Raw genomic sequence first — 26,221 nt, forward strand, 5'->3', positions numbered from 1 at the left:
GAGGTACTGCTGTCTTCAGTGGAAGGGAAGCAGTCTCCTGTGCTGTGAAGCCAATGAGTACAGACAGCAAAATGAAAAAAATGTTTGCTCTCCAGGGTGCTTCCTGGGTGCAAGAAATTTAAACGCATACAACTGGTTAATCAGTAAATGCAAAGGCTACTTAGAAGCCAGTATCTGGCTTAAATTTATGGAGTCATGTGAGGATTCATAGTGTCAGATATATTATTTTTAAGAGGTAATAAAGGGTGTTACCTGCTGAGTTCTGGAGTGCATCTTATAAATGGAAACGTATACGTATTGTTTGATCATGTATAACTAAAAATATAAATTATGAAAGTATTTGTTTTTTCTTAAATGCTAAATTTTTTTGCACATGTTGCGCAAACCTCTCTTATGCAGTGCGTGATACCATTTTAAAAAAATGACTTCTACATCCACAGCGGTTTCAATCCCAGGCTGGGACCTTGCAGCACTATAAATGCAAGTCGCTCTCACCTACTGCACCAACAAAAATCCTTTGACTGCCAGGATACGCACACAGGAGATACATTAACCAGCTGATGGTTCATAATGTAAACAAGTGCATTTACCAGTGATTACTATACCTTGCATGTATTTTTAATTTATGCGTTATACTTTATATGCATTTACCTGAAAACCAAAGGCCGGCAGAATAGTTGCAGAATTTTGTTTTATTAGCCATGTCTATGACCACACCTCCACACTCACTGACCCCCCCCCCCCCCCCTACACATTGCACTCCGGATCATAGGGCCCGATGTAGGTAAAAGGGAATTTCCGATTCCAAAATACCGAGGCGGGCCGATTCGGTATTCTGAAATCGGAAAACGAGATGTAGGAAACAAACAGCGAAATAATAAGGAATCGGTCGGCATCGGTAATGTGAATCGGTACGTACCGAATCAGCACGGACCGAATCGGAAACTACCGAATCGCCTACCACCGAATCGGAACTAGCCGAATCGGCTACCACCGAATCGGAACTAGCCGAATCGGCTACCACCGAATCGGAATTAGCCGAGTCGGAAAAATCAGATTCGGCTATTACCGAATCGGAGGTATGAAAACACACCCATGGCCAAAAAGCCCATAGGAATGCATTGAAGAAACCGATTCGGCTATCTCCGAATCAGATGATACCGATTCGGATTTTACCGAATCGGTAATATCCGATTCGGAGATAGCCGAATCGGTTAAAGCCGCTTCAGCCAATGAGGTGGCTCCCCCTCCCCCTCCCAAACAGGGAGTGGCAACCCTGGCAGGTGCAGCCAATTAAGAACTTTCTGGAGAGCCTGCCTGAGCTGAGCAGTCACAGTTAGCAGCAGTGGGAGTAGGAGGTAGTGAACTGTTCAGACCAAGATGGCAAACCAGAGTGAGAGCCAGAAGTCCAGCCAGAAGAGGAAGCCTAAGTTCAGCAGCACCGAGCTGCAGGTGTTGGTTGAGGAGGTGGTGAGGGTGCACCGGCAGCTATTCGGAAGGCTGTCCCTCAATGTGCCAGAATGCACCAAGAGGAGGCTCTGGAGCGATATCGGTCAGAAGGTCAACGCTGTGGGTGTCACCCCCAGGTCCCTGGATGAGCTGAAGAAGCGCTTCTACGACATCCGCAGCCTGACCAAACGGAAGATGGCAGAGATCCAGAAGCAGGCTGGAGTCACTGGTGGTGGCAGGAACCCGGCGCCACCCCTCACCGAGCTGGAGGAACTGGTCTCCAGCACCATTGAGAGGGAGAGCGTGACCGGAATTGGGACCCTGGACAGCTCAGCCAGAGCTACAGCTACAGGTAAGAGGCATGCGCATCAGGACACACCCTACCAGACACCTCCCCATTAGACACAATGCATAGCCAAACCCCAGCACAGTACTGCAACCAACATACAAGAGACAAGCATCATGGTACATCCAGTCAGCAGTAGGTATCAAAATATGGCAGTGCAGAATCACAAGACATGAAACAGTGGAACACATTCTACGGAGATGCTAGGACATGTGGAATGCTTTAATTGTACTGACTGTAATACATCGGTACTCTATTTACAAATGCTTCTTTGTACCTAGGGGCACCATCAGGCGGACAAACACTGCCAAAGGAGGCAGCAGCACCATCTACCACTGCACTCGCAGGGCCGAGCACGAGTCAGGCTGCCGAGGAGGAGGAGGAAAACACCATAGGCCTGGATATTGAGGGAGACCTGGAAATTGACTTTGATGCACTTCACTCCCCACAAATGCAAAGCACACCCTCCTTGCAATTCTCCCCAGAGAACTCCCCGACAAGGGAGCTCTTTCCACCTACACCAGCTCCTGCCACTGTGGCTCCAGTACACCCTGTCCTGGGAGCAGGGGCTCAGGCCCCGGCCAGCACCACACCCCCACCAGTGGCACCCCAGCCCACGCAGCAGGCGGGCAGCAGCAGTACCCGGCGCCGTGCCATTCCCACCACTGCAGACCCAGCACGGGAGGCCAGTGTGTTCCGGGGCCTCGAAGGCAATATGGTGAAGATCCAAAGGCAGCAGGCGAAATCCATCATGGCATGCCAACGCCAGCTCCTGCAGCACAACCTGCAGATGGGGGAAATGGTGAAAGGATTTCAGGCCTTTGTGGCTTCCAACAAGGAGGCAGTAGCAGGTTTAGGCAGGCTAACCACTGCCATCACACAGTTATGTGGCAGAATGGAGGAGCAAGAGGTGGTGCGCAGGCGGGATGCCCGGGTGCAGAACCGCTCCTTGAGCCGCCTTGCTGCAGCAACGGCACAACTCTGTCAGCGTGGTGCCAACATGGAGTCTAGTCTCGCTCAAAATACCGCAGAGTTGACAAGGGGAATGGCCCGCATCACGACAGCAATGGAGGCCTTGATCATCTCTAACACTGCCGCAAATCCTGCCCTGGACCTGGGGGATGCTGGGGACAGCAGCAGCCGCAGCAGCCCGGCCAGCGCTGCGTCAGAGCCACGCAGGAGCACCAGGCGCTCCGCAGATGCCGCTGGTCATTCTGAAGGGGGTGAGGGACACCACAGTGGGGCTGCAAAGCGCTCAAAGAAATAGCCTAGCAAGGGCGGGTGAGGCAACCTGGACCCTAGACTTTTGTTTTCATTGACATTACACCTTTGTTTTGTTGCACATCAGTGCAGTAACTGTGTAGCAACAGTATTAAAAATTGCTTATTCAACACAACCATTCACCTGTCTGTGCATTTTTACTCACTCAGAAATAGTTTGCTGTTATCTCCTCACGTCTATGTCTCCCATCACTTGGCGTACACACCCCAGCTGGCTGTGTTAGTGGCACAGCTTCGTCGTCATCATGGTCCTCGTAGTCACTCAACTCCACCTCAGTGCCCTTCTTCACCGCAAGGTTGTGTAACATTGCACAGACAGCTATGATTTTGCAACAGGTGATGGGGGTGTACTGCCTTGCACCTCCACTCTTGTGCAGGCATCTAAACCTGCTTTTCCAGATGCCGAATGTCCTTTCCACAACATTCCTGGTGCTTTTGTGGGCACGGTTATACCTCCTTTGGCTGGGTGTAGAGGGGTTGAGGTAGGGGGTGAGAATGAATGAACGGAGGGCATATGCACTGTCGCCTAGAAGGAAAAGGGGTAAAATTACTTACATGCATACATGTATTTCACTTTGCTGTTTTTGGTTATGGGGGGCTGATGATGTGTCTCACCTAGGAGGTATCCTTCTCCAAATTCCCCAGCCATCAGCCGTGCATAGATGCCGCTCTGTTGGAAAATGTAGGAGTCGTGGGTACTACCCGGAAATTTTGCTACCAGGTCTGTGATGATGCATTTCGCATTGCAGATCACCTGTACGTTGATGGTGTGAGTGGACTTCCGATTGCGGTAGATGTATTCTGTGTCAGATGGTGGGCAAATCGGAATGTGTGTGCCGTCTATGCAGCCAATGATGTGGGGGAATCTTGCCATCTGGTAAAAGTCTGCTTTGGTCTGTACAAGTTCTGCCTGGGTTGCAGGGAAGGAAATGTAGTGGGCCATCCTCTGGATCATGGCATCAAGGAACTTGTGGAAGAACCTTGACAGGCTGCTCTGGGTCACCCCTCCTGCCACAGCGACTACACTTTGGTAGCTGCCAGACGCCAGCAGGTGTAGGCAGCATAGCACCTGCACCTGCACAGGGATTGCGTGTGCCCTTGGGGTGGGGTGCTGCAACAGGGGTTGGAGGTCCCTAATGAGGTCTGTGATGGTCTCTGAGTCCAGCCTGTACCGCTGTAGGATCTCTGCATCTGTCAGCATGACCAGGGTGATACGTTGTCTGTATACCTGCTCCTCTCTTTGCCATTCCCTCTCTCCTTGCTGCTGTAGCCGTAGCCGCCTCGCTATGACATAAAAAGCTGCCATCCTGCAAGTTGCAATGCATTTTGGGGCTGTTTTTATGGGTTGGAGTTGGTTACCACCTGATCGTAATCCATGGTAATTTCCGAGTGGATTCTACCGATTTTGAGCCAAAATCGGTGTTTCTGTGTCTCCCTACATCTCCCCATCTGTCCGAAGCGGGGATTTTCCCGATCGGTGAATCTACCGAATTGGTAGGTTCTCCGATTCGGCTTCTGTCCGATTCGGTGTCACTACCGAATCGGTACATGCACCGATTCGGCTTATGTCCGAATCGGTGTCACTACCGAATCGGTACATGCACCGATTCGGCTTATGTCCGAATCGGTGTCACTACCGAATCGGTACATGCACCGATTCGGCTTATGTCCGATTCGGTGTCACTACCGAATCGGTACATGCACCGATTCGGTGTTTGCATCCGATTCGGTGTGTTACCGATTCGTACTGTATCCGATTTTCGGTATGTACGTATCGCATTCTTTTACATTCGGTAATCATTCCGATTCGGTTTTCGCTCCCATTTGTACTTTTTTTTGTGCCCTACATCTCGATGCCAGTATACCGATCGGTAAGGGCCCAGATTCGGTATTTTCGGCCGTTACCGATCGGTAACGGCCTACCTACATCGGGCCCATAGTTCCCATACTTTTTCATGCACTTTCCGTAAAGATGGAATGGTAAATGTTATAAATAGCTCACTCCAGGGTAGCAGAGGACCAGGCCACAGGCGTATAAGGAAAGTGCTCAAAAGAGCTTACTCTCGAGCTGCACAATGTACAGGCATACAGAGAAGACAGTCAGGTATTATTCATGCACTGAATAGCTCATCCAGGAGCAGCTGAGGACCAATCCACAGGCATAAGACAGGCAGACATGGTCCATGCTCCAAAGAACTCACCCAGGAGCCGCAGAGGACCAATCCACAGTCAGACACTCAAGGCAGACAGACAAGACAAATCCTCAGAAGAATAACCCACAGGTGAGCACTGATGTACAGGCAGCCAGACTAAGGGGCATATTTGCAAGCTCCTACCGCCACCCTAGCATCACTTTTTTTGACACTCGGTTGCACTTATGCGCTGGCCCATATTCCCAAGACCACGCAAAGCCACTTTGCGTGGCTTTACATGGCCTTGTAAATATGCCCCTCTTCCACGCAGTATTCTGCATCAAAGGGGACTGTCATGGGTGTTGCCATGCAACACCCAGGGTTTTTTGACACTGCCCCAGATTTACAAGGATTCTTAAATCTGAGGCAGTGCCAAAAACTAACCCCTTGCCAGGGGGAGGCGTTAAAGTGGCACACCAGGAAGAAATACTTTTATTTCACCTTGTTTTTTGCTCTTTCAATGTGCGCTCCAGTCTGCAGCAATGAGCAAAACTTCATTAATGATTGTTTTTGTGCAGGAAGCTGTCCCTTCCTGCACAAACACAATCATTCCTGCAACAAAGGCACCTTTGCACCATGGTGCAAGTGTGCCTGCGTTGGTGCACAGCTGCTGTCTGTGCGTCAGTGCAGGGTAGAGCATAGGTGTGCATTTTTGTAAATTCGGCACGTCCCTGCATTTTTTAAATGACGCAGCTTGATGCAGCAAAATTGCTTGTGGAGCTGCGCTGCACCATTTCATTGTAAATATGCCCCTAGGTGATCTATAAAGGTTATTCTTTGAGTAGCATGTGGAAGCACCCACAGGGTATTTGGCACTCTAATGATTTGTGCTTTAAGTGTCTACAGGCTCTGGTAATATTTGCATGATTGAATACCTTTGAAAATACAAATATATATGTATAGTCTCCCAGCCTATACTGCCATTATAAACAAACTGTAGGAAAAAGTAGGTACAGCATGCGTGGTTTATTTTAAGGCATTTCAGAAATAAAAGAAAACAATTCAGATGTGAAAGCATGATGCTAAATGTCACGCTATTAAATGAATGTCTGACTCTAACATGTTGGCCTGCTGTACCTATCATTAGCATAATCAGTATTGAGAGCAGGGTTATTACCATGCCAACGATCTGGGAGGTAATTTGACCTTTTTAAGTGCAAGCTTCACGAGGCCCTTTATATTAATGCACGCGCAAGCGACCTGAACCCTTTTGAATTCAGGGCATGGGTGAGGGCGCGGGGGCATCCAAAGTGTTGGAGATGCTTTCACTCAGATAGCTCTATTTCATATCCCTTATGCCTCATTAGTGCTCGTCGCCCTCTGTAAGTCTCTGACGCTGCCTCTGACTTTTTTTCGGTGCGTTTGCTCAGTCTCCGTCAAACCAAAAGCCGCTCTCAAGAGGTTTGCACAGTTGTAAACTTTATTCTTCTGAATGTGTGAAGATTAGAGGAACTGAGGCACAATTTTAGATCCTAACTAAAAATGCAGCCACTCAGAAATCCAAATGTATTATTTTGTGTGTTATTCCTGTCTGTGTCCACTTTTGATTGAGGGTATCAGTGGCTGCTCTTCCGCTAAGGCAGAGGAGCGTCTCCCCACTGCTCAAATAGAAAAAGAAAATGGTAATAGCATGTCGTTATCATCATTTTTTTCCCTATGGAAGTCAGAGGCTCACTGGGCAGGGCAGGGATAGTGGTGGTTTTCAATCCCTAAGTGCGCATGGCAGCTTGGCCATCCCTCTTGGGTGGGCCAAACAATCATGCACACTTTGACTCTTCCCCACCAGGCTTGCTTTACACAGCCTGGTGAGGATCATACAAAGCCTCCCAGTCTGAGCGCCGAACCACAGTGCTCGGACCAATCCTAATGTTGCATTGCAGCATTGTGATTGGTTCAGGGGAGCCTGGAAGCCCGGGTGCTTCCTGCTGCCTGCAACGACAGGAAGAAGAGGACGGGGGAGAGGCGGTCGCTGCCATACCCAGGTAAGTCCCCCGCCCTTCCCCATCACTCCTGTCAGTAGCAGCCACTACTGGAGGGACTTTATAAAATCCTGGTCCTCCTATGGAGTGTTTGCTCACCAGGCTCTCTCCTAACAAAAAGTGATCTGACATGACAATCCACTACATAAAAGATTAATACCTTAACAGCGGCAGCAATTCCGCTGCGGTGCGGGCCTTCAGCCAACGGACGTGCGCAGCACTACGGAGGTAATGCTCGCGACGGCCGTTGGCCGACGGACGCAACGCAACGAAAGGGTTAAAATTGGGATGTGTTGTGAATGATGGATCCATTAGCTAGTTTGGAGTTGAATGCATCTCATGGATTATGATGTGTTAGTTTTAACTGGGCATTCATAGTTCACTATAACAATTTAACAACCTACTTGCTGGATTTTATAGTCATTTGGTAATCTGGTGTATTTTGATATGGTATTCTCTGTTTTAAATTTAGTGCACTGCCAGAGCCACAAGATGTTTGGAATGTTAAAGTTGTCCATGAGTCGTGGTGGCAGAGAATGACCCTTCGCAGATTTCTAGTTGTTGGCAGGAACTCCAGAAGATGCATCTTATTATTTGTATTCTAATATCCATTCTACAGTAGTTTACAGTCAAAAAATTGCCTCTTAAGGGTGTGGGCCAAAGTTGATGTTACCTTATGGAACAGCACATCACTTAAGGAGCTTGACGGTGGCTCGTCCAAACTTACAGCAGGTACACAGACTCAAAACAACCTTTGTGGCCCCCACCTGGTTCAGAGGTATCACATCAAAAGTTAGAACCATGATATTCCTGTAGTACCCTGACTGTAATTCATCATCGGCTACCACTTCTATCAATCTTAGAAATATTGGTGCCACAACTGTAATCCACTCACTCACTCATTGACCCGGAAGATGTAAATTGTCATGTTGCAAGTTTTTTATGCCAACGTCCAGTTTTTCCTACTACCTATAGCTGTACAAATGCACTGCCTACCAGTTTGATGTCTAAAGTTTAAAATGCCATGTAACACCCCACCACCCTCTAAATAAAATCAGAATCAAGGCCTATCACGATTTTGATTTTTCCCAGCAATCTCCATTCAATTCGGCCAAGAGAAGAGATTTTAACTTTCACATCCGTTCAGTCACTCTTTCACATATATAGTCTCAAATAGTCCTTCTTCCCTCGGATGCACAATCCTCTATTGTTAACCTGCAAGGTACAGGATATGTTCGTAACATAAACAACACACAGGATGCTAAGTTAACACTTCTGCTGAACTCCATAGTACAAGCAATGTGGCTCATCATTGCCTGTGATCCAGTTTGTATTTGGATTGGTAATCCAATGTTACATGCTTATTTATCTTTCCGTTACCTCTTCCTCTCTTCTCATGTTGTGTTATAGCATGGCACAACATATAATGCTTGTTACTTTAAACAGACTACATTATTTTGTATTAGAAGAGCACCAACACGCTACCTTTTTTGCCGTAAAATGAAGATGGGTGCAAATCACCTTAATGCAGGAGAAGGCAAGAGGAGAAGACTCCACACCATCCAGAATGCAGCCGCACGACTCATACTGGATCTCCCATGTCTCATCACACTGCAGCTCAGGGAGCTTCACTGGCTACCAATTCACAAGCGCAGTCAATTCAGACTTCTCATGCACACATTCAAATCCCGACACAACGCAGGACCAGAATACCTGAACAGAGGCATACACTTTCACCAACCCACCAGACACCTGTGCTCTGCCTCACTCGCACACACTCCCCTCATACACAAAAGCAAAACTGGAGGTCACTCATTCTCCTACATCATGCCAAAGACATGGAACGATCAGAACCTCCTCCTTACTTCTTGAGTTCTGCAAGAATCTGAAGACCTTGCTCTTTATATCAGCACTTTGGGGCCAAGGGCCACACACCTACACAACTTGCCCAAGTGCCTGGATACCCTCTTGGGTGATTAGTGTGCTATACAAATCAACATAACATATCAGAATGACATTAAAGCCAACCAATCAAAGTCCAAGAAATTAACCCCTCTTAAAACTGAGCTATTTATCTTACTCAAAGAGGGTGTTGGGAAATTCCAATGCTGTTTAAGCAAATCGTGCAATTTCATATTCTCACTCAAAGCATCGATATGTGTCGTAAAATGATTTGTCAAGGGGGTACTTTACTGACGTCAACTTAAAGATGCAGAAAGGGACGAAATACTCAACTACATTGTCAGGACCATCCCTGGTGGCTGCTGTTGTAGTGCATGGCACTGGATTTCCAAAATCAAATACTTTTTTCTACTGTATTACCCCCATCCTCACCAAGCTTCATTGGTTATAAATCGAAGCCAGAGTAATGATTACAATTCACTGTCTCATATGGGCTGGTAAAGATGATGTTGAAGTACAGCACACTTCCCGTGAATTTTAGAGTTTGAAAATGGTACATGTGCTAGGGTGACCTGATTTTGAAAGCTAAATTCATTGACAATTAGGAAAAATAGCTGTAGGACCACAATTGGACTTCCATTGAGGGGTGCAGAATGACAGTGCTCACCAACACAGAACCTACAGACACTAAGGCACTAAGGAGATTAAATTAAATGCACCTTTTACACAGAGCATCATAAGTGTTCATTAGATAGATTTCTGAAACAGATGGTAACTAATCCAGTATTGGAACACATAAAAGCGTGCCTCCCTCTGAGTTCAGTAGACTCTCTCTGGAAACTGGGACATGTACTGAATTTAGTGAAATCTGCTGGGACAGATAATCAAAAACTGGGACTGTCTCTGCAAATCCTGGAAGCCTGGTCACCCTAGCATGTGCACAATAATCGTTTTTCAGAGCAGCCTCTTCATTCTGGAAATCACTGGAGACGGATTTAAGGGCGAAACTATGGCTACTATCTTCCTGTTTGCATCTGAAAATTCGCTTTTCCATTTTCTATCTAGACTAGGTATAATTGCATCCTTCTATCTCCATTATCTATTGGTTCCTACTGTTCCCAACGAAGAGTTTTTTAGGTCGCGCCTGGGCAGTGCATGTGCTACTCTGCAAGGCATGCTGTATTCAGGTATGGACTTGAAGCTCTGCCCACCCTCCGCCCATATTTTTCATTGGCTTGTATCATTGTCCTGTGGAAACTGTGGCTTTTCATTGGTCAATAGGATTAGTAGCCCCTCCATAGTACCACCTTATCTCGTTTTGTAACCACTTACGTGGACACCTCCTTTTACATGTGTTGTTGCTCGGTAGGCTTTAATTACATTCTCTGAGCACTATTTCATTTAATGGTTTTCACATGCCTGCTGTTGCAGGCATGACACGCTTCCTTGCGGCGCTTTCTTATTATGTTTTTTACATGGTACGCCATGCTGATAGTGGCGGCCGTACCTTTGGTTTACTTGCCGCGCCAAACGCGGCTGCATTTTGTTTTGTTTTTACTTTTTATTTAATTTTTTATTTTAATTGGCCTGTGCCCCACTTACACTTGAATGCCGTCCGCCACCTTTTCCTTAAACGAGCCGAGTGTAAGGAGAGGGACGCAGCCGCCATTAAAGTAAAAGTGTTGATGAAAAAGGGTTCAGGCAGATCAGGTCTTTATACCCCTTTTCAAGGTTTGCCCGGCGTTAGCCGCTTCTCACCCAACTCACGATTACCAAATAAAGAGGCAGGTGCTGGAGACTGGAAGGCAGGAAACAGGAGTTTATTTCCGACGGAACAGAACACGTCAAGTCAGACAACAGGGTATCTTCTCGAGGTGCTCTCTCCACATCTCTGAGGCCTGGCCTCTTATACACTGGTTTATTACTTTATTACATGCAACACATTCTTGGTAATGCTTTGAAGTACGGAAAAGGCGTCTTTGGAATCCCAGTTCAGACCCGTTCCCACACATATCTACAGTAGGAGTCCCCACCCCAATCTCAGCGTGATGGCTATCGCGCAGCTGGACATTCCGCTGGGAACGGGAATGCGGGCGATCGATCGGATCTAGGGGTGTGAGGGCATTGATTAATCCCCGCTCCTTTGAAGTGAGGCGAGGTCTTACTGTAGGGGCAATAAACTGCATCTGTTGGGCTAAGTAATGGCCTGGGATCAGGCCGAACAATAGGGCAAGGAGGAAGAGGTTATCAAAAGGGCCTGTTTTATGAATGAGATGAAAGGGTGTGGGGTTCAGCACGGGATGTGGCTCGGAGGCAGGGTCGCGCTGGAGGTGCGTTTAGGGCCCAAGTAGGAGAGACCGGGGGTTGTCAAAGGAAAAAGGAGGGTGTGTGCTTGCGAAGCCGGGGTGTGAGGGGGTGAGACGCGCTGGCTATCGGCAGTAGGCAGAGAGACCATGGCATTCAAAATGGCTGCTGCTTACGAGCACGCATGGACCTGAAAAGAGACAAGATGGCGCCGATAATGTTTACGCCGCGATCTAGATTTTAACAGTCCTCCCTTTTCAACATATCTAGCCAGCTTGGTAATTTACGTCAATCCCCATTATATTTCTTATTTCGAGGTCATACAATGCTTTCATGTGTTCTGTTTTGAAGTCTGAAGTCTTAGGACACATGCAGTTAACAATGAGCGAACACAGAGGTGGCAAACATTGAATACCTAGGCAACACCCACACAGTATCACGACCGGTATCAATATAAATGTGAATAACCTCCATCCCCAGTCCTTCAAAATGCCCCAAAACCAGTTTCCAAACGACCATTCTTCCTGTTCTTGGTGAACTTCTGAGGAAAGTCTGTGGAGGTGTTCGATTGCTTTGTAGACTGAGGGCGAGTTATCTGGCACGTAGGTGCAACAGCTGGATCCAATGATGCGGCATGCTCCTCCTCGGTCAGCTAGAACTACATCTAGAACAAGGCGGTTCTGAAGAGCCACCAGGCGGACTGCCTGAAGCTCGGCCGTATTGTTAGTGAGGATGCCAGCCGTGATGTTGATGGTCATTTCTACTGCCTGGGTCAGATGTCGGATGGCGCGGCTGTTTGCCATTGGGCCCCACAGAGGAACAAGTCCCTTCACTGCATCCAGGAACTGTGCTCCGGTGGAGTCGGCTTGTTCAATGTCTCTTGCGCGCTTCTGCCGATGATGGTTTGCTGGGGCCACGTACGTTGGAGGGAGAACGAAGGCGATGTAGCAAGTACCCCCCCAACTTTTTGGAGGCCAAGTGTAAGCTTTGGTGCCACAAACAAAGTACATATTCGGAGAAGCAACAAAGGAGGGGGGATCGATGGAGTCCAATGTTCTGGTGATGTGGCAGGAACTGTGACCCACCGGCTGTGTTCCCAAACCTTCGAGGCACACGAGGCCCGTGACATTGATAACAGACAGAGCCACCGTCAGAGTGGCAGCAGTTCGTTTCCGTATGTATGAGAAGGTGGGTCTGGCTGGACTATGGACCACCTGCATTTCGACTCGCTCCTTGGCAGGGATGTCCATCTGGAAGGAGGAGATAGAGGTCAAAGGACAAAAGGGAGCAGACGTCCTACCGGTTTTGTTCAGCCAGAACCCGTGATAGAAGTGTGACACTGTTTGACCAGAAGTGGCGTTGTCCTTGTAGCTCTCTTGCAAGAGGGTCAACCAGGCAAGGCAAGAACCATGAACTGAAAAAGGGGAAGGGATGAAAGGGATGGAGTGTCCGGTGGCATGCGGGAGCAACCCGCAGATCCAGCAGTTTGTGGCGTTGGAGGCAAGGTTGTGTTGGTGCAACAGTTGCACGAAGGAATTGTTCCAGAACTCCTTACGCCTTTCTCGGAGCTGCGGCGAAAGGGAGATCAGGTGATGTTCTTTCATAGTGGTTGGCTGTGCAGTGGTCAGCAATATCTGATGAGCGGGTGCGCTCTCTTCCATGATCCAGAAGGAAGTCATGAGGAGGAGGCAAAAGAGGAGGACAATAAAAAGAGCAATTGTCTTCGATTTGTGTATACTGTCAGTCTTTGGGTTTCGATAACGGGTATTTCCTGTTGCTTCCGTCGTCTTCTTATCTGGCTCTTCCATCATCTTCAAGGTGCTCGGTAGTGGGCAGAACCGCTGACTTCGTTTAGCCTCTCTTCAGGTAACCCTTGGGTGTGTTTAGGCTACCGTTCTGAGATTCAACTTAGTCTGTGGTTCTACTTATCCGAAGCTCCCTCCTTTCGACGCAGGAAATACCCTTCCCTGGACGGCACAGTGGGATCAGAGAATTTTGCAAGTTCGAGTGCCTCGGTATCCGGATAACAGTTCAATGATGGCCGGTCTTTGTTCAGCAGTTCTTCCTGGGTACTGACGTTTTCTGTCGTGGTCAGGGTCGAGGAGACCTTCTTACAGTGGTGAGCATGCAGCCAATGTCGCTTCCCCTCCACTCGAAGAGCCGTTCGGGTGGTAATCAGCACTTGCCAGGGGCCCGTCCACCGGGGTTCCAGACTCTTTGTCCGTTGGAAATTTCGGATCATCACATAATCTCCCGGTTGGATATCGTGACCCGGACCCCTGGAAGCATCGGGGATGGCCTGCTGCACCTGCTGATGAATGACAGACAACGTTTTAGTCAATTTGCACAAGTAATCAGACAGTAGGACGTCTGGGACGTCCTGAATGGAAGTCGGTTTAGGGGCAGTCCAGAGATTCATGGGTCGCCCAAATACAACTTCGTAGGGGGTCAAATGGTGCTTAGTGGGAGTGGAGCGCATCGATAGCAATGCCAGTGGGAGGGCATCTGGCCATTTAAGTCCTGTGGTGGCCACTATCTTCGACAGTTTTAGTTTCAGTGTGGCGTTGTGTCGCTCAACTAAGCCAGCAGATTGGGGGTGAAAGACGGCGTGGAACCTCTGTTTTACCCCCAGCCCTTTCAAGATTAGTTTGATAACTTCAGCTATGAAGTGGGGGCCGTTGTCGCTCCATAGAATTCAACAGAGGCCGTAGCGAGGGAAAAATTCTTTCAGTAGTACTTTGGCAGTGGTCATGGCAGTGTTATCACGGGTTGGATAGGCTTCTACCCATTTGCTGAAAGCACACACAATGACTAATACATACTTCAGGCTTTGGCATCTTTCTAGTAGGATGTAGTCCATCTGGAGGACCTCAAAAGGATGATCGGGGACCCCAAACCCTCCCCGGGGTACCACAGTTCCTTTCCCAGGGTTGTGTTGTAAACAGATAAGGCATTGCTGGACCAGGCGTCTGGCTGAGTCGGGGATTTTGTCGTTGTGCCAGACCTTGGAGATGAGTTCGATCATGGGGGCAGATCCTATGTGCGCAGGGGAGTGAGCCATAGTCAGTATGGGGATCAGATAGGAATTGGGTAGCAACCATTTGTTTGTGTCCTTTGTCCGCCAGCAGCCTTCCTCGTCTTTCAATCCCACCCGTGCCCATTCAGTCAATTCGTGTGGTGAGCTGGCCATCTGGATGTCCCTAATCGATTCCCTAGCATCAGTCCATTTTTCTGCTTGTGACCTGGTCACATACATACGTGTCGTTGTCCTATTCTCAGCTGTGGTTCGGGCAGTGATGTCGGCCAGCGCGTTTCCCTGTCCGACTAAGTCTGTCACCTTCTTGTGTGCCTGACATTTGATTACCGCTAATCGTTTGGGAAGGAGGACTGCTTCAATCAGGGCGGAGACTAAATCTCCGTGGAGGATGGGCGTGCCGTGGGATGTCAAGAATCCCCTTTCCCTCCATAAGAGTCCAAAATGGTGAACCACTCCGAAGGCGTACTGGCTGTCCGTGTAAATGTTTGCAGTAGTCCCTGTCGCTATAATACATGCTCGTGTGAGGGCAATCAGTTCTGCCGCCTGTGCGGATCGCTGCGCGATGCGGGCAGTTTCAACTACGGTTTGGGCTGTGGTAACTGCATAGGCAGCTGAGGTGGTGCCGTCGGGGAGTTTTATGCAAGAGCCGTCTACCCATAGCTCTCCGTCAGGGTCTGTGAAGGCGGTGTCTCGGAGGTCAACTCTACTCCTAGTCTGTTCGTCTGTGAGGGTCACACAGTCATGTATAGGGGGGACATTTGGGTCGTTTTCGGGCAGAGGCAACAAGGTGGCTGGGTTCAGTGTGGTGCATCTTTTCAGCGTAATGTGGGGTGCAAGCAGGGTTAGCTCGTATCCGGTCAGTCGTGCGCTAGTCAGGTGTTGCGTCTTAGTCTGGTTTAGGAGTGTGTCAACAGCATGGGGCACCAATACCGTGAGGGAATTCGAGAGTACGATCCCCTCACTTTGTCGGATAGAGACAGCAGCGGCGGCTACGGCTCGAAGGCAGGCAGGCAAGGCTCTCGCTACGGGGTCAAGGGTGGCAGAGAAATAGGCACATGGTCTTTGCTTGGGACCGATAGTTTGAGTCAGGACAGACAAAGCGCACCCCTCCCTTTCGTGAGTGTAGAGAGAGAAGGGTTTGGTGTAATCGGGGGTTCCTAGGACTGGTGCAGAACAAAGGGCGTCTCGAAGCTCTTTGAAGGAGGATTGGCATTCGGGGGTCCAAGGGAGTGGGAAGGGGACATCTTTGGTTAGTAGGGAAAGTAGTGGCTTTACAATGAGGCTGAAATTTGGCAACCACTGCCGGCAGAAGGAGGTGAGGCCTACCAGGGAGCGGACTTGTTTCTGGGTCTTTGTGACAGGGGTTTCTAAAATGACCTGAATTCGATCGGGTGTAAGCTTTCTCCCGTCTTTGGACAAGAGGTGGCCTAGGTAGGTGACCTGGGGTTGGCAGAATTGCAACTTCTTTTTGGAGACCTTGTGGCCATTTTCCGCGAGGAAGTGCAAGAGTTGGATGGTGGCTGTGACTGCAAGTGGAGTGGTGTCGGCCGCCAAAAGGATGTCATCAACGTACTGTATCAACACCACTCCCTCCGGCAGCTGAACGGCGCCCAGCTGTCTCTTGAGGGCCTGGCTATAGATGCTAGGGCTTTCTGTGTAACCTTGGGGAGCTCTACAAAATCTATATGAGCGGGATTTTAATGTGAAGCCGAAAAGGTAGCGGCTATCTGGGTGGATGGGGATGGAGAAAAAAGCGTTTTTGAGGTCTATCACAGTGAAGGTGGTGGCTGTGGAAGGAATCAGGGTCAGAATGGTGGCGATATCTGAGACTACAGGGTACTGAGGTACAACTACCTTGTTGATCTCTCGAAGGTCGATGATGAAGCGGTACGCTTTCTCATCTCCTTCGCCCTGCTTCTTTACAATGGGTAGGATAGGGCTGTTGCAAACGTTGCTGACTACTTCCTCTACCACTCCAGCCTCTACCAGGGACTGGATTATCATCACCAATGCCTTCTCACCTTCGGGCGATATCCGATATTGTGGGAGTTTTGGGAGTATCGCATCTTGGCGGACAGTTATGCGCACGGGGTCGATCATCATTTGTCCTACATCAGCATCAGTCTTTGCCCATAGATACAGAGGTAGAGAGTCAAGTAAGGATGTGTCAGTGTCAGAGATGGAGAGCATGTGTCGTGCATGATAATGTCTGAGCAGAGTCGGGTTATCGTACAGAATGACTCGAACCCCGTCCCGCGAACACCTGATAGTGGCTCGAAAATGCTTTAGTAAGTCAAGTCCCATAATGGCATCGGGAGTGTTGGAGGAAAGCAGGAACGTCGTGTCAGTGGGGTTACTGTCCAAGTCGAAGGAGACCGGTGCTGCTAAGGGGTTAGTGGAGGGCGTTCCATCAAAGCCTATTGATGTTATTTGTGAGCCAGACAAGGGTGCCCTTGGAATCAGTCGATTAGATAACGCACTACGTGTCGCGCCAGTGTCTACCAGGAACGGAGATTGCGTACCTAGGACCTTAGCGGTGACATAAGGACCTTGCTGGTCAACATAGAGCTCGACTGGATCCCTTCCTTGCCCTTGGCCGTCCTATGCAAAGTCGCGGGCATTGTCGCAGTCAGACTGTTGGCACTGATTCTGTCGGGGACGGTCAAACGTGTTCGGTTTGCTAGGTTTGTCATTGTTGGTGTCGTGGGTGTGCCCTTGTCCCTGCCCTTTAGACCTGGGGCCATTTGTCGTGTCTCTCGTTTCTTTATTTTTAATCATTTCCTGAAGAATCGGACATTGGGACTTCCAATGGCCAAATCCTTTGCAAAACGCACACTGGTTCTCATCGAGGTCTGTTCGTGGAGCGCTAGGTGTGTGGTCTCTAGGGGGTGTATTCCTAGGGGCATTTGACTGGTAGTTTCCTCTATACCGTTCCCTTCCTGTCGTCACTCCTTGCAGTTGGGCAATCATTACTCGTTCTTTCAAGTCCTTTTTCTTTTTCTCAGTCGCCCTATCATTCTCGTTCTTTTGGTGTTCGTAATACTGAGCCATCTGAAGGATGGCTGCAGGCTTGGAGGCCCCCCAACTACTCTCGCTCGTCTGTAATTTCTGGGAGACCTCTTGTGATAGACCCTTCACGTAGTTTTGCACGAATAGGTGTTGTCCGGTTGCAGTGGTCATGTCTTGGCCACTGTAGTCGGAGAACACCGTCTCAAATCGGGAGAAGTATTCTGATACGTCTTCCTGTGGTTTCTGACGGCAAGCCGTGACTACCGACCAGTCTACCTTCTTCTCTGGGATCAATGTCTTTAGCTTCTGAACTATTTTGTCCGGGAGTTCCAGTATGTCTTTTACAGGTTTCTTTCCGGGCTCTCGCTGCCTATCTAGTTCGCTGAGTTGATTCCAGGTATGTCCGAACAGGTCTGTATGGTCGGCTTTTCGGATTTGCTTCCACACATCGGCCGGCAGACATAACCCGAAAAACAAGTCAATGTCCGCTAAAGTCATTATTGTTGAGCCCAAGGCTGTACCTAGTTCGGTATAAAATGCTGTTGGGTTCTTTCTTAAATCGGGCAGGGTTTGCCTAAAAGTTAAAATGTCTTGCCGATCCCATGGTTGATAGACCCAGTTGTACACGACCCTCCCTTTTGCATCTGCATGGTTGATATCATCGTTCGTTCCCTGTCCTCGCGGGGGAACCCAGTAGGGGGCGGCTTCTCTGATAGGCATCATGGTGTTACCTAGTTCTGATGGGGACCCAGTCGTCTCGGGGACTGTAATCTTAACTTCTGGTTTCTGTTCCATGAGGTGGCGGAAGACCTCAAGCGTTTGCATGAAGAGGTCCGCCGCGTCACACTCGGCCTCGTCTCCAATATCGACTTTTCTATATAACGTTGTCAGTTTAACAGGACCCCGATTCTGATACCTATCCTCATATGCGTTCAGGGTGTGGTAACTAAACCGTAAAATGAAATGTCGCCTGTGGCTACCGGCATGCGAATTGTGCATATCCATCGTGTATTCCTCGCTCTCCTTCCGTTCTACCAGTGCCTTTGCTATTTTGTCAATTCCCTCTCGCTCATCTTTGCTCAATCTATTCAGTCTACTCGGTGGCTGCTTGCTAGTCTTGGGTTCATCTGATGTCGTTACTAATGCGGCCGGAGCGGAGGCCGTGAGGGCTGGGGCACTAGATTCAAGGCTATTCTCATTTGCACTCAGAGCTGGCAAGTGCTGTACTAGGGGTTGGGAGGGGGCATATGGGGGGGGGCATATAGATGATCGGAGGACCTAGCAGCAGCTCATCGTTCGCCCGTTGTTTGGGGTTCAGCTCAGGGTAGAGCGTAGAGGGGGTCCTAACGGGACACTGGCCTGTCGACTCAGATTCCTGTTTTTGTCTGCTTTCTGCTCTTTCTTTTATCTCTTCTTCTAGTTTCTTAGCGGCCATGTGGGCTGCTTTTCGCAATTCTTTTCCTATTCTCGCTTCTTCTCTTTTCTTTCGTTGCTCTGCTTCCTTGCGCCACATGCCGAAACTATCAAGCATAGTGGGCGTGGTTTTATTGCTACAAAGGGCTGTTCCCAGCACGCTTATTTTGGTGTCATCGAAGGATCCTATCAGTGGCCTCTGACTTTCCTGATCCTTTTTAGTATATTTATTCCATAACTTACTATAAGCTACGGCGACTAGTCCATATTTTAAAAACATATCCTTATTAGGGGTGCCCTCCAGAGGAGCCGGATAATCCACCTCTAATAAGCGGTCCGGGCTGAACCAACTACTGACCAATGGGGAGAAGATAGGCATGACGGGTTACAACGGGGACAAAAGTCAGCACTACCTATCCTTCGCTACTTTGCGAAGACTGGACAGAATTTTTCTATTCTGCAGTATTTGCAAAATAGGGAATACCCAAAGAGAGAACCAATATCGAACAATTACTGTCCGTTCAATCAAACAATCAGTGGCGAGAAAGAAATAGGCACGACGGGTTACAACGGGGGCAAAAGCCTGCGTTACCTATTCTTCGCTATCTGCAAAGGAGGACAGAATACTTTTATCCTTCCCCGTTTGTAGACAGAGAATTCTCGAGAAAACAATCCCCGAACAAGCACTGTTCGGGCAAACAATCAATCAGTGGGGGAGAAAAATAGGCACGACGGATTACAACGGGGGCAAAAGCCTGCGTTACCTACCCTTCACTACCTGCAAAGGAAGAGAGAATACTTTCTATTCTTCTCCGTTTGCAGACAGAGAATCTCCAAGAGAACCAACAATTCGGAGAGTAATACTAGTATTTTCTAATTAATTAATCAACTATTTCACAGTTTGTCGTGTTACACGACCTTACCCGGACCGTATGGATGGTTTCTCGTCTTCCGTTTCCAGCGCCCGATCATCCTCTATTCTCCGTAATTGCTGTGGCACTCCTGATGGTTCCCAGTCAGGACCGTAGATCACTCGAGAGAGGTCTGCTCGGAACCAGTGAAGTTCGGGTGATCGGCTGCCAGACGAGGGTCTATCGGGCAGGTGCACTTCCCGATCGTTGCAGTCGTCCACTCCGTCGTCGGGACCTCTCCCACTGGATCCACGTGTCGCTGATGGGCCCCACGTTTGGGACGCCAATTGATGAAAAAGGGTTCAGGCAGATCAGGTCGTTATACCCCTTTTCAAGGTTTGCCCGGCGTTAGCCGCTTCTCACCCAACTCACGATTACCAAATAAAGAGGCAGGCGCTGGAGACTGGAAGGCAGGAAACAGGAGTTTATTTCCGACGGAACAGAACACGTCAAGTCAGACAACAGGGTATCTTCTCGAGGTGCTCTCTCGACATCTCTGAGGCCTGGCCTCTTATACACTGGTTTATTACTTTATTACATGCAACACATTCTTGGTAATGCTTTGAAGTACGGAAAAGGCGTCTTTGGAATCCCCGGTTCAGACCCGTTCCCACACATATCTACAGTAGGAGTCCCCACCCCAATCTCAGCGTGATGGCTATCGCGCAGCTGGACATTCCGCTGGGAACGGGAATGCGGGCGATCGATCGGATCTAGGGGTGTGAGGGCATTGATTAATCCCCGCTCCTTTGAAGTGAGGCGAGGTCTTACTGTAGGGGCAATAAACTGCATCTGTTGGGCTAAGTAATGGCCTGGGATCAGGCCGAACAATAGGGCAAGGAGGAAGAGGTTATCAAAAGGGCCTGTTTTATGAATGAGATTAAAGGGTGTGGGGTTCAGCACGGGGTGTGGCTCGGAGGCAGGGTCGCGCTGGAGGTGCGTTTAGGGCCCAAGTAGGAGAGACTGGGGGTTGTCAAAGGAAAAAGGGGGGTGTGTGCTTGCGAAGCCGGGGTGTGAGGGGGTGAGACGCGCTGGCTATCGGCAGTAGGCAGAGAGACCATAGCATTCAAAATGGCTGCTGCTTACGCGCATGCATGGACCTGAAAAGAGACAAGATGGCGCCGATAATGTTTACGCCGCGATCTAGATTTTAACAGTGTGGCATGTGGCGCTTTTACAAAAAAAAAGCATTTGTCAATTAGACAAATGCTTTTTTTGTAAACGCGCCCCATACCGCACTTTCATTTTAATGGCGGTCACGCCCCTTTCTTTAGACACTGCTCATCTAAAGAAAGGGGCGCTGCCAACATTAAAGTTAAAGTGCCACATGGGCGTTTTTACAAACTAGCATTTGTAATGTAATAGGTGTCGCACTTACGGACACTAGCGTAAATGCGAGACCTATTTATTGCATTGCAAATGCTTGTTTTATTTTATACTGCAATCTACAGTTTGTTACTGCTAAGCAAAGCACCCATATACTATTTTCCGCATGAGAGATATATAAAACTGTTAAATAAATACATAAATAAATAATGACTCTTCCCGATGCTGTAAACTGGCCCTCTGCAAGGCCTCTTACTCTCTTTCGTACGTTCCTTCCAATAAAAATGGATTGACCTGGCTAGCAAGGCAGCTTTGCCCGCGAGGTGCAGGGAATCACCTATAAAGCTTCTCTTCATAATGACTATTGCGCAGAGGGAAGAATTGATCTCTCCGTTGCAGCAATGAGCGGAGCTAAATGAAATTGACGCAACCTGCCTCGAGCCCCAGACGGGCAGGATTGCGGGAAGATTATGAGTTACTTTCCTTTGACCTACTTCCAGTAAAAAGCCTGGGTAGGCCCCACGTGGGGCCATCTCTTTTGTGTTGCAGCGGTTTTAGGTAATTTGGCGGGAAAATTGCGTGATGGGCTGCACCGCAGCCATGCGCATGCACTTGAACAATAACATTAGATCGGACTCTCGTCTTTGTTCATAGTGTCTGAAGCGAATGTAAATATATGTGAATTTATGAGTTTGTGTCTAGCTTGTCAGAAATATTTGGCAAGGTCCACTGCTTTTTTTGTGCATAGACAGGCAGACGAGGCATTCGTGTGTAAACTGACCCCACAATCTATGACTGGCGGGGGGCGGCGGCAGGGGTCACTCGTTTTGTAAATACACTTTCGGATTTGTACATTTTTGTGTACTGTTTTTTTTTTTTTAAAGTGAGTTGGAATCTAATGGGCTTACTCACAAAATAAATTCGTTATTTACACCAGTGGGATTCCTCCTACATGGAACACATTTCTAATTCTATTTTGAAATTCAGAAAGATTCCAAGATTATGGCTGGCTAACAGCAACCATCGTAGATTCCCCGGCGTGCTTTTGATATCCTTTGAGACTGCCCATTTACATTCGCTCGAAGGCATTTCCAGTTGAACGTAGTGCACAATTACGCATGCAAACATGTCAAACATTAGTGCAGCTTTTTTTGTTCCTCGAAAAATCCCTTCCATCATTTTTCATGGTATTCCGTTTGCATTCTGCTGTGGAAACAGCTTTACTCCTGCTCTTGACATACGTACATCTCAAGCCTTTTCCCATGCGGGATGTACATAGATGCATTTGTATTCCTAGCAACAAACAAATACTCCCCCTTCCCTGCCGGTGAGTAGATTAGCTCGAGATTTACTCTAATGGGCAAGTGCATCTTTTCACGAATGGAAACACAGATTTAATGACAGCAAAAGTGGCTAGAAACACAAGTAGCTTTGTGAAACGCAAGCAACATTTTTAGATGTTTTTGTAAATGTATTTTTAACCATTCAGTCACATTTAACTGATTGGTTTCAACCAGATGCTGGCAAATCCTAAAGACTTGTAGATCAGTAGCAGAATAATTATCCAATTTCAGATTTTCTGAGGGCAATCCAGCCTGGCCTGTCAAATCTATCTAAAGCTGCCTGTGGGCAAACAGTGTTTTTCTTTCGTCTTTTGCTCAATTTGCATATTGTATCAGTTGGTGGTACTTGTCAGTGATTAAATATCCATGTAATACCATCTTTCCTCCATAGTTTGTGTGAGTCTCAACGCGTAGGTCAAATATCAAATGGTAGTGACGTAGCTATGAGGTTTCACACATTACTAGTACGCAATTCAAACTAGATACTTCCAAATTTGTGCAGGCGATTGAATGTGGTGGGCAGGGACCCTCACTGTTGAGGACCAAGACTTAGTTTTCATTATCAGACTTTTCTCCGCAGCAGTGGAGAGAAAAGCTACAAAATCGAGAAAAAAATGGAAAACATTAACAAGAGCAGGGATCAAGTAGAAAGTGCAAGGATAAAACAAAGCAACAGGAAGTAAAGGGTGGGGGAAGATGAGACAAGAGTGGAGTAAGGACTGGGCAGTCTTAGTATGTTATGTTATGTTATGTTATAAATGTTTTTATATCGCGCTCTGCTACTACAGAGTATCCTGGCGCGAAGAGTGAGGTTATCCAGAAAAAAAATGCGCATAGGAAAAATGATTATATGGTAATGTTAAACAAATGTGTTTTGAGCCCCTTCTTAAACATAGAGATTGTCGGAGACGCTCTTAGATGCAGCGGGAGAGCGTTCCAAGCCCTGGCAGTCTGAACAGAAATGGATTGACCGCCCAGTCTTGAATACTTAAATTTGGGCATGGTCATTTGGTACAAATTTGCAGAGTGAAGAGCGCGACGGGGAACATACATGACAAACCTTTTTTGCAGATACATCGGACCTAATTTGTGGGTGGCCCGAAACGCGAGAACCAAAGATTTAAACAGGATTCGATGGGCGACTGGGAGCCAGTGAAGACTGCGAAGGTGAGATCGCACACTGGCTCTCCTAGGAAGTTGGAATAAAAGCCGCACAGCAGCATTTTGGATGACATGAAGCCGCTGAATAAGATAGGCAGGTAGGCCACTGAACAGTGCGTTGGCATAATCGAGCCTAGACAAAATGAGGGCATGCAAAACCGTTTCTTTAGCCTCTCTCGGGAGGAGTGGGAAGAACCTTTTTAACGCCTTAAGAGTGGCAAAGCAGATACCAGTCAGTTTTTTTAGATGGTCTTCAAACTTAAGATCCTGCCCGAACCAAACCCCTAGATTTTTCGCCGGGCCTCCTATTGATTTAGGGCAGGGCAGATCGACTGGCCAGATGAGGTCCCTGAAATTGTCCGGAAAGGTACCATAAAGAAGAACCTCTGACTTTTCCTCATTACACTTAAGCTGTGCCAGGGCAAGCCAGCGGAAGACAGAGGCCAGACACGAGCGCACCACCGAGGTATCCAGATTGTCCTTCGGCCAGGTGAACAACAACTGGGTGTCGTCGGCGTAGGCCATTATTTTGGCCCCCAGCTGCTCTGCCAGATGAATTAGGGGGGTCATGTAAATGTTAAACAGCAGGGAGCTCAATGTGGACCCCTGGGGCACACCTGTAGTAAGATTCTTTGACCGCGAGGCATAAGGCGGCATCCACACTTGTTGCGTCCTATTGGTCAGGAAAGAGGTAAGCCAGGAAAGGACACGTCCAGAGATGCCCACCTCCGCCAGCCTGGCCAAGAGCAGAGCATGGGGCACCGTGTTGAAGGCGGCAGAGAGGTCCAACAAAATCAGACGCTCCCGGATGGCATCAGACACCTCCACCAGCGCCGTTTCTGTGCTAAAAGCCGCCTTAAATCCAGATTGAGCTGGGTGAAGGGCCTGAGAGGATTCGATGAAATTATCCAGTTGTCTGAATACAATCTTCTTGCAGACTTTCGCGAGCGCAGGAAGCAGCAAGATGGGACGATAACTAGAGGTGGCCGATGGATCTAGCCCTGCCTTTTTCAAAAGTGGAAGAAGTTTGGCTTGCTTCCAGCAAGAAGGGACAGTGGCAGAGGAGAGGGAGAGGTTCACAATCTGAGTAGCCTCCTGGCAAACAATGTTCGCCACCCCCCCTAGCACCCTCGCCGGGCAGGGGTCCGAAGGCGATCCCGATTTCAGAGATTCAAGGACTGCCAGCACATCCGATTGTGTGGCTGGATTGAAGTTCGTAAATTGGGCGCTGGTTTGAGACAACTTTAGAGATGGAGGGACCAGTAGAGACTGAAAATTGCCACACACCCTCTGTAAGTCAGCTTGGATTTTAGCGATTTTATCGTAAAAAAAACCGAAAGTTCTTCACACCAGAGATCGGAAGAAGGTAACACGGGAAGCGCAGTAGTAGTCAAAACTCTGGTATTCGTTCCCACCAGAAGAGCCTCCAAAGAAAACCTTTTTGCTCATGCCCATACTTTTTTTTTTAATAAACCACTGAAAGCTGACCTATTGTTGGAACAGCAGTGTGAGGATACTGTTTCTCAACAGTCGCCGGTGTACTTACAGGTCCTTTACCAACACCAAATTCACACCAAAAGTCAGAGGTTAATTTACCAATGGCGGCTTCTTCGTTATGGCGGCTTCAGGGTGAGGGCAGGGAGCGGGGCTGATTAATGCAATTGCATTTACATCAGCCCCTTGCCAGTGCGCATGAAAGATTGTCCGGCTGTCTACAGCCAACCAATCTGTCATGCGCACTTCAAAGCCTGCAATCCCACGGCTAAAACAAAACAGCCGAGAGATAGCAGCCGCAGGCCCCCAGTCTCAAAATGAGCGCTGGGTTGGCCTGCTCCAACCAATCCTGGCGCTGCAGCTACGCTGCAGTTCCAGAATTGGTTGTATTGGCAAGGCACAAGGGTGGAAGTCCCTCCCTTTCTGCCCGAGTCTGAGGAGAGCGCCCGAACGAGAGATAGCGACCGGAGCTTGTAGCCATCAACATACATATGGTGAGTTTTTGGGGCATCGCGCCCCACCATATTTTCTTTTATGTTGCTGGCCTCTACTGTAATTTACTAATTGAAAACTTGGATCTGAGGTACATTGGTTAATAGCTCAGGCAAGCCTAGCATGTGGCTGTCTCTTCTTTGCCCAAACCTTAAATTTAGATGCATCTGCCTGTTGGAATGCCCACTGCTTACTTGGAAGAAAGCACACCTCTGCCCAAAACCTGCTAATCAAATAGACTGTAATGCATGTCAGTGACAACTATAGAGGTATTCAACCCTTTTCCCTAATTGTGAAGACCATTTTTTCCATCTCAATAACAAAATAGAAAAAAAACTCCAGCATTTGTATCAAAAGCAACTAAAGGAAGACACAATGCCACATGAGGCTCAGGAACCTGAGATATAGATGCTTCAAAATAGTAAAACAGATCTTTCGCTTTCCCTGTGTCACCATTGTCCTGTTATCATTGATAGGACTTCCCTTTATTTTTCCAGTGTTTGGTACCTCAGCGTCTCTCCGCTAAAGGAGAGGGGCAGTATTTTAGCATGTTGTATGAGGCATGGAGTTAGTAAAGCCAGAC

General features: G+C 48.3%; 2 protein-coding genes across 2 annotated transcripts in view; both read left to right on the forward strand.

Moving 5' to 3' along the window:
* LOC144781932 (leucine-rich repeat and fibronectin type III domain-containing protein 1-like protein) overlaps positions 1-26,221 on the forward strand; it is a 568,434-nt gene that overhangs the window by 330,352 nt on the left and 211,861 nt on the right. The window lies entirely within an intron of this gene.
* On the forward strand, positions 1,498-3,105 carry LOC144783020 (uncharacterized). The gene is made up of 2 exons (XM_078662208.1): positions 1,498-1,801; positions 2,077-3,105. Exons 1-2 carry the CDS (start codon positions 1,645-1,647, stop codon positions 3,060-3,062), a joined length of 1,143 nt encoding a protein of 380 aa, XP_078518334.1. The 5' UTR covers positions 1,498-1,644; the 3' UTR covers positions 3,063-3,105.

Source organism: Lissotriton helveticus, chromosome 9 (assembly GCF_964261635.1).
Source record: "Lissotriton helveticus chromosome 9, aLisHel1.1, whole genome shotgun sequence".
NCBI lineage: Eukaryota > Metazoa > Chordata > Amphibia > Caudata > Salamandridae > Lissotriton > Lissotriton helveticus.